The sequence below is a fragment of the Triturus cristatus genome, chromosome 5_2 (genome assembly GCF_964204655.1).
Source record: "Triturus cristatus chromosome 5_2, aTriCri1.1, whole genome shotgun sequence".
Lineage (NCBI taxonomy): Eukaryota > Metazoa > Chordata > Amphibia > Caudata > Salamandridae > Triturus > Triturus cristatus.
Genome location: NC_140588.1, coordinates 8,817,575 through 8,830,269, shown reverse-complemented (window position 1 = coordinate 8,830,269; position 12,695 = coordinate 8,817,575). Strand labels below are relative to the sequence as shown.

Genomic DNA, 12,695 nt, shown 5'->3' with positions numbered 1-12,695 from the left:
AGTATGCGGCTAGCACGGCATCCCTCACTATCGGCCACTCATGATAGAGGTAGCATGGACCTGTTAGAGCAGGTGGGCATTACCCTGCTGGGTGATCTGTATGTTATTGGATCATTCATAACCCCTTCAGATCTGGGCTACGTCACCAACCAATCCATGCTATTTAAATTTACTTACCACAGACTGCGAGAGGCGATAAAGAAATTATACCCCTCATACCCAGCAGAACCCCCGGCATTGGACTCGTTGCAGCTACTCATCAATAGTCCGACGATAAGTCATATGGTAACTAAACTGTACCGGGCCATGCAAACAGAAATTGGGGAGGGTACGGTAAGGGCTCGTGAGAAATGGAACTCACTATTGGACACTCCGCTTACTGAAGACGATTGAAAGGTGTGTTGTGCACTCACAGAACTGCTGACTCCTAACGGCAATCTATGCCTTATTCATTACAAGTACTTGCATCAAACCTATCACACCCCCAAAAAGCTCTACAAATATGGCCTAAGGGATAACGCCAATTGCAAGCGATGTAAACCAGATCAGGCTGACTTTATTCACCTGGCCTGGGAATGTGCGCAGGTACAAGCCTACTGGACACAGGTAATAGCTCTGCTGGGCGAAATGGTAAACTGTAAACTAATATGTACGCCACAGCTATGCCTGCTGAGTTGTGTGTTACCACTGAAATCTGTAAAGAAAACATTTGCGGCCATAGCACTGCTCCTTACGAAGCGCAGGGTGGCGATGCATTGGGACAGTAAAAAATCGCCTACTCTAAAGCAATGGATAACAGACTTTGTATATTGCAGGGACACATTTTTGTTATATACAGAAAAACTGCCTACCTCAGCAAAGCCAGGTAATTTTTGGGAACCTCTCACAATCTATTTAAATAGCCACCCTGATTTGTTTGCAGCTGATGTCTGAACTATGCTCTTGATCTTTACATACGACATGGTTATGTAATATAGCAGACTATGGTGAGAAATGCATTGTGATGTGCGTTGTATCCTTTGATGACCAATGATAGACATATGCTGGTAATGTTTGTTTGTTCATGCATTGCACTATGTTATGAAAAAGTCAATAATAAAAAAAAAATATATATTTTAGGCCATCAACAGAAACAGCATAAAATCCCTTGGCTCCACCTCGGTCTGGTGGCCATTTTTTTATTATAAATGCACCGTACTAAAATAAAACATTTCTGGATCAGACATAATACATTTACAAACACATTTTCAGTAAAGTTAAAAAAACGCTATCACAGTTTTCATTTGTCAGGAACTTCAAGACTTCACAGACTTACCTGAGCTGGAAAAGAAGACAGAAACTCTATTAACTGAAAAGCACTGTCCTGGATACTAAGAGCTGCCTGGCGGATCACCATATGCAATGATGATTGTGACTCTTTTAGCAGAGCATTGAGCCACACCTCCACATTGCCTTCAGCCATGACAGGTTTGTCCAACTCAATAGTTTCACCCTCACGAGATGAGATGGATACAATGCGGTCGTATACCTGTAAGGAAGAGTACATATTCAATTACTAAATGACTCGATGCAGAATGTTCCATCACTTGACTAAGGGTAATTCTAAGCTTGTCTCATTTTGTAGTTGAATCACATAGCTCCCATCTGACAGTCCCCCAAACCTCCAAGTTAATTCCTTGGTTGCATGATTAAATCCAGGTAACAAATGAAAAAGGCAAATGAGTGGTTGCAATCAAAGTTTCCTAAGTTCCTCAAGGTGATTTAGCTCTAAGATGTAAAATTAGTTGACCCGTAAACCGATTTTTCTAAACATGGATGAATATTATCACCATGGGGCTAGAATGTTACACAGTAGAGGCAACATAAGAAACCAGTAGTGATTCCAAGGAAAATTAACACATTCCTAACGCATATGAAATGTGAATATTTTAGCAATTGATGATGAGGATCACTCAAGGATCCCTTGGAGGGGGGGGCCATGACAGGAAGCCAATAAAAATAAAAGGCATCCATCCTCACCAAGGATGGTTATTATTCTGTCCTGTGGCTTGAAACTGCAGCCTTTAAAGATTTTGATAACATTTGGGTCAATAATCTCTTCAAATCATATGGTAATTATTATTTGGAAACCGGGGGTTATCTTACCTCTTCAACCATCTATAAGTTTTGTTAAGACTTCCATCATTTAAGCCACTTAAGAGCTTGCCAAGCAAAAACATGTGGCACCCTTCTTCGTCAATTTCTCTGGCTTTCAGAATGTTGGAATTGTTTTAGCCTTGATCAGTAGATATGATACTCAGATAAAGCAATAGTGAATCCCTCCTAAATGCCCCCAAAACCGATTCTAGTACTGCAAATTAGGCAAATCTGTAGCTGTGCTAAACTGGGTCTTTACCACTGAAGTTGTTATTCTAGTCAGGAAATGAAAATACGTTACATGTCGATTGTAAAGCCATGAAGATGAGATACCTGGGCTCATTTGTCCTGCCGTATCACCTTTGTAAGACATGTTGACCGTTATGCTTCACGTGCAAAAGGGAAGTTATTCTAGCAAGTTTTACCTGTTGTCCCTTGACCCATTGGAGACAGATATTTTAATTTTTTTTTTTTTTTTTTTTTTTTGTCCTCATACATACGCCAGATACAGATTGCTCTAGATGGGAACTATCCGGGCCCTCCACACCGACCATTTCGATTCCTGCCCTCGGGGCCTATGTGCAGCCGCCGGATTCCCCCAGAGAAGGGCTGTCTCCTTATCCATTTCCGTTTACCACTGGGAATCACGTTGGTGCTAGGAAAGGATTGACCACAGACCCCTGGCTTAATCATTGGACCCATCAGACTTTCTTTAACCAGGCCAGAAGAGGAGACCAAAGTGTCTCCGAATTTCTTTGATCACATGCAATATCTGACTGGCTAATCCATATAATATTCCTCAAACAATCAGCAAATTTAGGAGGAATCTCAGACTTCCAATGTCTACAAATTTCTCTCCTGGCAATGACGATCACATAAAACACAAGTTGTGCAGCAATATTTGTACTATATCCTTGTATACTACCAAAAAATATCAATCTGGGACAACTAATGATTGGTACACCTAAAAGCTCTTCTAAAAAACGGCATACAGACCCCCAGTAACCGGAAATCCTGGGACAATTCAAAAACATATGGGTGTCATCTGCTGCCGAAAATTTGCATCTTGGACAAAAGTAATTATTAGATGAAACCCGGGACAGTTTTGCCGGAGTCCAATAGACCCTATAAGCTGTAAACAGATGGTTTCTCCTCAAATTAGCGGGTTTAATGATTCTCTGAGACATGCGAAACGAGTCTCTCCAAATTTCTTGTATCTCCTCCGTATTCCCTATTAGGCCATTGCCCCAAAGTTTCTCTATCTCAAATATTAAACTATCCCCATAACCGACCAGTGTTTGATACCAAAACGAGACTTCCCGTTTCCAACCTCCCACCCTACAAATAGAATCAAAGATTGGGAAATCTACTGTCAGTCCCCGAGATTGTCTAACCCACCACGCAGACAGTTGATAAAACTTAAACCTGGTTAGGGATCCATTCGTTAGGTTTGCTAGAGACTCCCAATCCATAAGCCTAAACTCACAACACAGGTCTCCCCATACTTTGATCCCTGCTACTTTAAGAGGCTGAGATAGTTGATCTAAGAGGCATTCAGGAGTGCCTGGAGAATCCCAAATTGGGGCATATTGATTGAAATAGGGGATCCCGAAAGTTTTCTGAATAAATCCCCAATTTTTAAGTGCTGTTAATAGAATCTTGAGGCGGACCTTTTTAAAAAATTTTTGGTCTCCAAATTTAAGAAGAAAACTCTCAAGACCTTGTGGTTGGTCATATAGTAGAGCCTGAAAAAGACGCCCTTGTGAAGAAGAGTCCAATTTATTAACCAGTATTCTAAAATTCTTAAAATGAAAGGCATGGCAGTATATTAACAAGTCAGGTAGAGCCAATCCCCCTATATTCAAACCCCTCCTCAATTTCTTCCAGGCTATCCTAGGCGATTTGGTGGCCCAAATAAATGAACTAATCTTTCCCTGCAGAGAGGCAATGTCCTTATAATTAAATAATAAAGGGATAGTATTAAAAAGAAACGTTATTTTGGGGAGGATGATCATTTTAACGAGATTTACTCTCCCGTAAATATTAAGCGGAATACTTCCCCATCTCACCATTAGCTTACTTACTTCCTTAACAACTTGCAACCAACTAGTTTTAGAAATATCAGCTAATTTCTGAGTCAGAAAAATTCCTAAGTATCTGATTTTTTGTTTAGCCCCTTCTATCGGGATTAAATTATTCCAACCCATTATATCCGTTTTTTCCTTGGGGGTTCACCTATTCCGCCTGTAGATGGTTTGATGGATAATTCTGTTGTAGAGGGGAGTATGCTAGGTTCCCTGTTAAAGTCCTTGAAGGATGACCTTATGGCTAAATTCGAGATTTCTGAGAGTAATCAAAAGAGCATCCATGATAGATTTGATACTCTCGAGTCTAGGTTGGATGATATCTGTGCCCGTACTGGCTCGTTGGAGCTTAAAGTTTCTGCATTGTCAGAGTCGGTTCAAGAAAATATAAAGGTAATTAGCACTTTAAAAACGCAGAACCGGTCTCTCGAAATGGACATGGAACGGCTAGAGATGCAAGCACGCAGGAATAATCTCAGAATCCTGAAGATTCCGGAAGGTGAAGAGACAGGGGACATCAAGGATTTTGTTTGTAAACTCTTGAGGGATGGGGTCTTGAAAGACCGCCCCGATATCGTATTGGAGAGTGAAATACAAAGGGTGCACAGGGACCCATTCAGACTACATCCAGACAGAAAAGTCCCCAGAAAGATTCTGGTGAATTTCCAAACCTATAGTGTGAAAGAACTAATTTTAGGCAGATGTCTATCTAACACTAGTCTCCTCCATAATGCACATCCATATCAAATTAGATCAGACATTGGGGGGAAAACTGCACAGAGACAGTGGGAGTTGGGTTCTAGAATGCCAGAATTGAGATCCTTAGGTGTACAAGTTCAGATGAAATTTCCTGCTCTTCTGAAAGTGATGTGGAGGAACAAAATGTATAATTTTAGCCAGCCAGAGGATGTAGACATTTTCCTATCTAAGATAAAAGAAGAAGGACGTAAGGAGAATTGACTGTGAATCTGTGAATATGAAATAAGAGAGTTGAGGGGAAAACTGTTTCAGAAGGAGAGAGGTACGTGGGATAAAGAGGAGAAAGGAAAAAAAAAAAAACATAGATATGAGATAAAATAAAATAAACAAAAATATGGAACATAGGGATAGGTGTTAGGAATATATAACTAAATGTTTCTGCTGTAAGAATAACTGGCATATGAAGTAATATGTTTTGTGGATGGTAACTCCTATTTTGTTTTATGTTTTATTTGGCGTGATTTTTGCATGCTGTTGCCACTGGGGTCTGGGCTCCTGAAGAGGCGATTTCAACGCCAGGTGTGAAGGGAGGGTTCCTCATGGGAGGGTGTGGGAAGGGGGATAGGGGGGTTAGAAAATGTGTAAAATTGTTCTCGTATTGCGCAAGATTGTTTCTTTATGTTAATTGCTCTAGATGTCTGGTAAGATCAGGACGGTATGAGTGGATCAGTTAAGATAAAATTTCTCTCCTGGAACGTCAACGGTCTAGGAGGCAGCAGGAAACAACGGAGGGTTTGTGAGTACTTAAGGGGTACGGATGCCCATCTTATTTTGTTACAGGAAACCCACCTAGAGGCAAAACTATGTGAACAAGCTTATCGTACATCAGGGTGGGTTCAGGATATATTATGTTCACATCAGACAGGTTGTACCAGAGGTGTTGCTATAATTCTTAGATCGAATAGAGGGATTAAAGTTCAGAAATGGGAAACAGACAATTCAGGAAGATGGTTAGTGGCGGCCCTATCTATAGCTGGATTGGTTTTCACGTGCGCAGTGTATTACGGCCCGAATGATGATGATTCGGGTTCCATTTTAAAATTGAATGCATGCCTCATACAGTATCCTGCCCCGGTTATTTTAGGGGGAGATTTTAATTTAGTTTTTGATGGGCAGGTTGACCGAACCTCAAGGGCTAAATATTGTGTTCCAACCAAAACTTTGTCATCATTGAAGTATATGATGAAGGATTATACGCTTCTAGACATTTGGAGAGTGAAAAATCCAGTTCAAAGAGAGTATTCCTTTTACAGCAAGAAATATAAGCAATTTTCAAGAATAGATTTTTTTTTGGTGGATCAATCTTTGCTTTCTAATACTGTCTCGACTGCTTATATTCCTGTAGGCCTTTCAGACCACTCTCTGGTAGAACTTGTTCTTAGCTTAAGTCTTATAAATACAGTGACTAGATGGACACTCAATAGATCACTTCTCGCGGATGACAAAGTGATGGTTCTAGTAAGTACGGGAATAACCGAGTTTTTTTATTTTAATCTTGGTTCTACCACCGTACAAATGGTCTGGGAATCCTTTAAGGCTAACTTAAGAGGCTTGTTGAGCTCGCAAATGTCATACAGGAGAAAAATGCGTAGGAGAGAAGAAATAGATGATATTAAAGCCATAAAAGACAAAGATTTGGATTTACAAAGGGCTGCTTTGATAGACAGGGAGAGGATCCCCAAACTTGAGAGAGAACTGTTGGAACTACAAGCAGCGTTCAGCGCAAGGTGCGATAAGATCAATAAAGAAAAATGGGAAGCTAGTAGGCTGTAAAATTTTGAGTATGGTGAAAAGTGTGGAGCCCTTCTTGCCTGGAAATCAAGGGCGGATAGGGTTAGGAATAATATAAAGGCTGTAGTGCAAAGGGATTCTGGCCTATTAACTTCAGAGGATGATTTGATTAGAGATGAGGCGATGGGGTTCATGTCTACTCTATATCAAGAGGATACTAGAGTTGGATTGGGCGAGGTAGATGAATGGCTCAATTTGGTTAATCTGCCTCAACTGACAGAGATAGAGAAAATACACTTAGTTAGCGAAATTAGAGAGGGTGAAATTCTAGAACAATTAAAAAAAATGAGTAGAGGGAAAGCTGCTGGCCCGGATGGGCTCCCGATAGAAATTTATTCTGATAACTCTGAAATAGTTGTTCCCGTTCTGAAGACACTTTTTAATAGTATTCTTTTAAATGGAGAGCCTATCCCCCCATCTTGGTCGGAGGCCACTATAACTTTGTTAGTTAAACCAAACAAAGATCCACAAAAAATGGAGTCGTATAGACCAATTTCATTGTTAAATTCGGATCTAAAAATCTTTTCAGGGATACTGGCCACTAGATTGGCGAGATCCATTAAAACAATTGTACACCCCGACCAAAGAGGGTTTATACCAGGGAGGCAGCTCAACGAACTCACGTTTCAAGTTTTAGGAGCAATTGATTATGCTGAAGTAAAAGGGCTCCCGCTGGCCATTGTAGCAATAGACGCAGCCAAGGCCTTTGATCGGGTGAACTGGGGGTACCTTTGGGCCTCTTTGAGGAAGTTCGGCTTCCCTTTATTGTTCATTGAGGCAGTTAAATCCTTATACTCTGGACCTTGTGCAAAAGTCCTAGTGAATGGGGGGCTATCAGATTGGTTTAAAATTACTAGGGGTACAAGGCAGGGTTGCCCCTTGTCCCCATTATTGTTTGATCTTTATATAGAGCCTTTTGTTTGTACACTTAGAAGTGATAACACAATTATTCCTTTTAAAATCGGCGAACTGGAGTTGAAAACCGCACTGTATGCGGATGATCTCTTATTGTATACGTCTAATCATGTTGAGGCAATACCACGGCTTTTTGAACTAGCAGAGGAATTTGGAAGAGTCTCGGGGTACAAAATTAACAAGATATTTTAATTTGTGAGCTCACTGAATTGCCAAATGCCTCATTTTCAGACTTTGATTGTCAGGGAGTACAAGATCAAGCAGTTAAGGCTTGCTCTAGGAGGAAGGGGTGGAGTAAAATGCGTGATACAAGTAACACAGAGGTAATATACAATACTTAAAATTTCCAGTCCACATTCCATTTAGAAAAATATATAGTTTGATTCTTGTTAAATTACATTTGTTAGGAACGCAGTTATTACAATGCGATACAAAATGTAGCACAAGGGGCTTAATATGTCTGCATAATGTGGGTCAGGGCAGACAGTAATATGAAATAAATGTAGCAAGAGTTCACTAGACGACCCCACACTAGCCCTGCGGGACGAATGGCGGGCAGACCTTGGAGACATAGACGAACAGGACTGGCAGGAAGCACTAGCATCCCCGAAGGAGGTGGCGATCCCGTCCCAGCTACGGTTGGTGCAACTGAAGGTCTTACACAGGACATACTACACTAGGGCTATGCTTCACAAAATCGGCCGAGCTGCAACACCTCTCTGTCTGCAGGGATGTGGGGCAAGGGGCACATTCTACCATACATTCTGGGAATGCCCACACATAACACTCTACTGGGAGGAGGTGATGGACACAATTACGCGGGTGTGTGGTTTTCCGGTTCCTCCCGAACCAAAACGGTGCCTCCTCAATATATGGGAACCAACTGACCTAAATCACGCAGCACAAGACTGGGCAACTCTGGGGATCATGTTGGCAAAAGGCAATATTGCACAACACTGGGGTGTACCGGCAGCCCCCCAGCAGAGATGATGGTGTCAAGACATGGATAGCTCAATGGTGGCCGAAAAAGCAGTTTTTATACACAGAGGGTGTCCCAAAAAGTGGGAACGGGTATGGAGTAGGTGGAATTCATTCCGTGGTAACATCTGTGCTCCTCCAGCACCAGACTCGGATCCTGACCTGAGCGATTGATCCAAAAGGTCCAACAAGGGGACATAACAGTGGCCGAGATCGGTGTTCCAGAAGTTTTCTTTTGCTACATCCCAATATTTAAATTACGACACTTTGTGACATTGCTTTACCTGTGTAATTGACCTGCAGTGGATTAATACGACAAATGCACTACCTAATGTACCAAGCTATTTTCTGTATTGTTTTATTTTATTAATGACAATAAAACGTTTCAACAAAAAAAAAAGAGTTCACTAGACCCAAGTTGGTTCATGCTTACTGGTACATCAGTGTCTCAGCAGTGGGGAGGCTCACAGCGATCATGATCTCAGTGGTGGCATGCAGCAGTACTTGGCTTTGGCTAAAGCAAAGACTATGAGTCTGAACATGTTCGACAGCACATGCAGGTCTAGAGTCTACATGGCACACAGACAGAAGAAGCATGAAGGCATGGAGTTGACTGCATTTGCTGCGGTCCAGAGCAACAGCACTACTGGGAAAGTCAGAGGAGTGGAACTTGTACTTCATGGCACAGCACAGAAGGGGCAAAGGGTAATGGCACATAGAGGAGTAAGGCTTCTCAACTCTTCTCTCGATCATCTAGCAGCCCAGTTGAACATCGGTTTGTGTTCTAACTCATGGAGAGGTCATTCAGTGTTGTGCTTTTTTTTTTTAAAACAAACTTTATTGGGATTTCCATATGCAGGTATTACATACTACGCATCACATTGAACATGTAATTATTCCGGAACCACAGGATACAATTCAGGTTTCGTATATTATCCTTTCAAATTGTGCTGTTGTCCACAATATAACACGATAATGTCTCAAGAACTCTAGGAAGGTCACCATTATGTCCCAGTGTTGTGCTCCACATATCTAGCCTTCGACCAATTGTTTTCAGGAGGAGCGGTGTCCGCTCAACTGTCCCACAAACCCCCAATCCCACCCAAAGCCCACCCTCCATACCCAACCATGCCACAAAGTAAGCAGTCTCAGTCTGGGGGACTCGAAGCATCCTCCAGGGGGGGGGGGGGAAGAAAGAAGGGACGGCGAGCCGGAGCGGAGGGCAACCCCACCCCAAGCCCACGGCTGAGGGAGGAAGGAGGCCAATCCATGTATCACGAAAGGGGGATCCCGACCACACAAATCACCACATCACACATTAACTGGAGTCAGGCACACCCTCTCACTCCCAATGACCCATCTCCATCAACGAGCACCACCACTTATGCGGGGGGATTCCGGGGGGGCAGGCACCACAGCCCCCCCCTCCACCTCCTCCATCTCGCTTTTGAATGATTCAGTCAGGTTCGCCCACTCCAATGAGATAGGCCGCTTACGCAGCCCCCGACTCTCCTCACGATACAGCGCCTCGCGCTCCGCTACCGCCCATCTTAACACCTCTTCTCCCCAAGTCTCAACACGTGGCGGCGTGCGGGATTTCCACCTCTGTGTTATCAGGCGCTTTGCCAGCATTAATGCCAGGTTAGCGAAGCGGCGTAGCAGCTTTGCCTTCAAGGGGAGCGGTAAAAGCCCCAGTAAACAAGCCCCTGCCGTGTCCCAGGAGGGGCGCTCAGCAATCGTGCTCAAGACGTGCGTTATCCCACCCCAGTATCCCCGCAACGTCGGGCAAACCCACAGCATGTGTACCAGGTCAGCGTCCGGCGCCAAGCAGCGGGGGCAGGTTGCATCCGCCGTGTTGTACATCTTACCCAGCGTATGAGGAGTAAGGTACGCCCTGTGAAGGACAAATAGTTGTATAGTTTTCAATCTACAGTTGCGGGATACTTTTTTAGGGTACTCCAAGACATAAGCCCATTCTTTATCACTAAATGTCTGTGATAAATCTGTCTCCCAAAGCGTCCGCAGAGCGGCCATAGATACCTGAGTGTGCTCCCGGAGGCCCCGATAAAGCCATTTGACCAAAAATCGTCCATGCCCATTATGTGGAGGGAACGCAGAAGGTGAAATGTAGAGGGTTCCGCCGGCGTCGCCCGCCAATGTGTTCGAATATACCGCGCGATCGCAGCGTGGAGCAGAAACTGGGTGTCGGGTACCCCGTTAACCCTCACAAACTCTTCGTGGGGCATCAAGTTGCCCTCTTGAAAGAAAGCCCCTATAGTTTCCACCCCTTGCTGCGTCCATGCCCGTACTTGCCCGGCACGCAAAACTCCCTGTCTCGTGGGGAGGCCACACAGGGGCTTGTTTGGGGAGTATGGATTTTGGATTTTGGCATATTTACATGCCTTTATCCAATAATGGAGCGCTGTCTTTAGCAGAGCCGGTGGGTCCAATGGTTTAGGAGCGCCAGGGCATAACAACGACTGCAGGGCACCCCGTGCCATTTGGGTCGGGGTATAGCCAATTTCAAACAGGTTTTTCCCGGCCAGCCAGTAGGCCAACCACTGCAGCTGGCCAGCGATGCAGTATGCTCTAAAATCGGGTGCACCCATCCCGCCAGCTCCACTCGGTAACCGCAACTTCGCCAATGCAAGCCTACGTCTCCCCGTACCCCAGATCAACGAGATCAGCAGCGTGTCTAGTTCCCGAAAGATCCAAGCGGGATATGCCACCGGGACATTGACGAAGTAGTAAAGTAGGCGAGGTAACATCACCGTCTTGGATATCGTTACCCGCCCTGCTATAGTGAGGGGCAGTGTGTTCCAGAATGCAATTTGAGAGCGTATGGAAGAGATGGTGCACACCAGATTGCCTACAATGACATCCGGCACGGAACGAAATATATTAATCCCCAAGTACCTAAAGGTAACCAGCGCCCGAAAGGGAGCACCGGGGCCTCAAGCTTGCCACTGAAGGAATAGGCTACGGACTTGGAGGCATTGAGGCGTAACCCAGAGATCTCTCCGAAGCGGAGAAAAAGATCCGCCACCTCCCCCATGTCAGCGCGGAGATCCCGGAAGTACAATAGCATATTGTCCGCGTAGAGCGAGACCGAGTGCAAGACACCCTCCAACAGGATGCCATGGGGCCCCATGACTCGCCGGAGGGTTTGGGCTAACGGTTCAAGTGCCAAGACAAACAATATAGGCGATAATGGGCAACCCTGGCGTGTACCTCGGAAGATGGGGTAGGCAGCAGATATAATTGAGCCAGTTTTCGCCCTGGCCGTGGGGTCGGTGTAAAGCAACTGGATCTAGGCACATAGTTCTGGGGGAGCACCCATTTTCTTCAATACTTCCAACATATAAGACCAGCTGAGCGTATCAAAGGCCTGTGATATATCCAGAGATAAACACCCTGTGCCTTCCGAGCGGGGGCCCGAGGCGTGCAAGATGGCATGAAACCGCCTGAGATTCAGTGATGTACTCCGGCGTGGGACAAAGCCACATTGGTCCGTGTGGATCAGTCACGAAAGGTGTGGGAGCAAGCGATTAGCAAGAAGTTTACTAAGAATTTTATATTCCGAGTTGAGAAGCGACAGGGGCCTATAGGACGCCATATCTAAGGGATCCTTCTCCGGCTTGAGGAGGGACGTGACGATCGTCTCTCGAGTAGTAGGGGGCAACCGTCTCTCCACGAGTGATGTCAGATAGAGTTGGTGTAGTTTCAGGATCAATAGGGAAGAAAAGGTGGAGTAAAATTCGACGGGTAACCCATCAGAGCCCGGGGTCTTACCCAGGGCAAGCGACTTAAGAGCCACTTTAATCTCGGCCGGAGTGATTGGTGCTTTTAAGTCTCGGATCTCAGCCTCTGAGAACACTGGCAAGTCCACCTGTGACAGAAACTCAGCCACCACCTCTGTACCTGGCGGTGGGTGCGCTCCATAGAGTGTCTCATAGTGAGAATTCAGTGTTCTGCTAATGCAGTACATCATCTTGGAGGTGGGCTAGGAAGAGTTTCCTGATATTTCAACTC

General features: G+C 44.5%; 1 protein-coding gene across 1 annotated transcript in view; it reads right to left on the bottom strand.

Moving 5' to 3' along the window:
* Window positions 1-12,695, bottom strand: part of DNAH5 (dynein axonemal heavy chain 5) — a 5,853,083-nt gene that overhangs the window by 3,191,820 nt on the left and 2,648,568 nt on the right. The window contains exon 33 of the mRNA XM_085606747.1: window positions 1,316-1,528. Within this exon, the coding sequence (XP_085462873.1) occupies window positions 1,316-1,528 (213 nt within the window). The remainder of the gene's footprint in view (window positions 1-1,315; window positions 1,529-12,695) is intronic.